The following is a 2,046-nucleotide window of genomic DNA, read 5'->3' as shown; positions in this document are numbered from 1 at the left end:
CAAGGCATTAATGCTGAATGCATTATATATCACATGTTTTTGCTTTCAATGTTACACAACATATCATGGAAGCAAAAACAACAGAGCATGATGAGACACTGGTTTGTAGCGAAGAATGGCTTTCATCCCTGCCAAAAGCCAAAGGCGTAATTCCAGACTACACTTATCAATACCAAGGATTCTGGTTTAGTCCTATAAGTTTGCAAGGCTTGATCAATTGTCAACAACATTTTCGACCTCGACAAAACGATGTCTTCCTCGTGACTCCACCCAAATCAGGAACCACCTGGATGAAAGCCATTCTCTATGCTTTACTTAACCGCCAGAAACATCATCCTCAAGATGCTCATCACCCCCTGCGACAAAAAAACTCCTCACCAGCTTGTCCCTTTTATCGCATTAACCAAGCCGTCCGAATATGAGTCCTTATTCTTAGACAGCACTAGTAGGATCTTTGGCTGCCATTTTCCAATAGTTTGCCTCCCCAAGTCAATAACAGAGGAGGAGGAGGATGGATCGACTAACATCAAGATTGTGTATTTGTGCAGGAACATCAAGGACACTTTTGTTTCACTCTTCCACTTCGCCAACAATATTGGTGTTCGATCTTCTCCCATTTCTTTGGAGGAGGCATTTCATTTGTTCTGCAAAGGCACAAACGTGGGTGGTCCTATATGGGATCAAATCTTGGGATATTGGAAGGAAAGCCTGGAAAGACCAAACAAGGTGCTGTTTATGAGGTATGAAGACTTGAAGTCTGAGCCTCATGCTCAAATCACCCGTCTGGCGCGGTTTCTGGGGAGACCTTTCTCACCAGAGGAAGAGAACTCGGAAATGATTGATCAGATCACGAGTTTGTGTAGTTTTGGCAGCATGAGCAAACTGCAGGTTAATAGCACTGGACATTTCTCGTCTAAAGTAAGCAATTCTTCCTTTTTTCGGAATGGTCAAGTTGGAGAAGGAAATAAGTGTTTAACTCCAGAGATGGCCGCTAAGTTGGATCAGATTACCCAGGAAAAGTTCCGTGGTTCAGGATTAAAACTTTGATATATCATCATCATCACTTATATACATTATGGCCAAAAATGTCGAATTTAAGTGTGTTTGTTGCTTGTATTATTCATCTTCTTGTTGGCTTGTTTGTGTGTGTTTGTTTCATGTCCATGAAAGTATGAGTGTGAGATGGCTTATCATCATATGTATGCATTTTTAAACTGTACTCCCATATATACCAAATATTGTACTTTGCTTGATTTAATTAAGGTGTTATTTATATATGATTGGGACGTTAATGAATTATTAATAATTTATAAATTTAATAGATTATATTTCATAATTTTTATTTTATGCAGAAGAGATTTAATATTTAAATATAATTTTTTATATTTTTGTGAATTATGAAAATATAAAATATACTGATAATCACACAAAATTTATCATTTTGTAATGTCCAAAAAATTCTACTTCGAATGTACATGAGATTTTAATTATTTTTTGATAATCTTAATTCAATATCATTAAATTTTTATATATAATTTAAAACAATAATTATATACTAGATTTTCAGATAAAAATAATTTAAATTTTGAATAAAAAAAATTCAAGAATCTAATATATTTTTTAATATCTCATACGAATATAATTAGATTTTATAAAAAAGATCCTTTACGTAAAATGCACATGCAAATCTACAGATGCATGCACAGATAATAAGACGCTTTCTTCGGCTTAATTTGTAGGCCTGATATAGAGGTGGCCATTCGGGCGGGCCGGGGCGGTTCGGGCCGGTTCAGACGGTTTCCGAACCGTCACAGGTGGAACCGTAACCGGCCCGTCTAAGTTGGCGGTCCGGTCCGTGCCGGGCCGGGCTGAAGAAATTAGAAACCGGAACCGTGTTATACGGATTCTACGAGTTTGGCGGGTTAGACGGTTCGTGCGGTTCACGGTTCAGGCGGTTCCGCGGTTTAGCAGACAGGCCAATACACTTAGATTTAGTTAGTATTTCCTACTTAGTAGAGTCACAGTAGGTGACCAAATCATTGTGTT

The 2,046-nt window shown here is 37.7% G+C and overlaps 1 protein-coding gene across 1 annotated transcript; it reads left to right on the top strand.

Moving 5' to 3' along the window:
- Nucleotides 1–342: 342 nt before the first annotated feature.
- LOC108216592 (cytosolic sulfotransferase 8-like) lies at nt 343–1,047 on the top strand. The gene has a single exon (XM_064092197.1). The coding sequence runs from the start codon at nt 343–345 to the stop codon at nt 1,045–1,047; it is 705 nt and encodes a 234-aa protein (XP_063948267.1).
- Nucleotides 1,048–2,046: the final 999 nt, after the last annotated feature.

Source organism: Daucus carota, chromosome 4 (assembly GCF_001625215.2).
Source record: "Daucus carota subsp. sativus chromosome 4, DH1 v3.0, whole genome shotgun sequence".
Classification (NCBI taxonomy): domain Eukaryota; kingdom Viridiplantae; phylum Streptophyta; class Magnoliopsida; order Apiales; family Apiaceae; genus Daucus; species Daucus carota.
This window is presented reverse-complemented; position numbering and strand designations above follow the sequence as displayed.

Coding starts and splice junctions, on each gene's coding strand:
- LOC108216592 (XM_064092197.1), top strand. CDS start 343: ATGCTCATCACCCCCTGCGACAAAAAAACTCCTCACCAGCTTGTCCCT.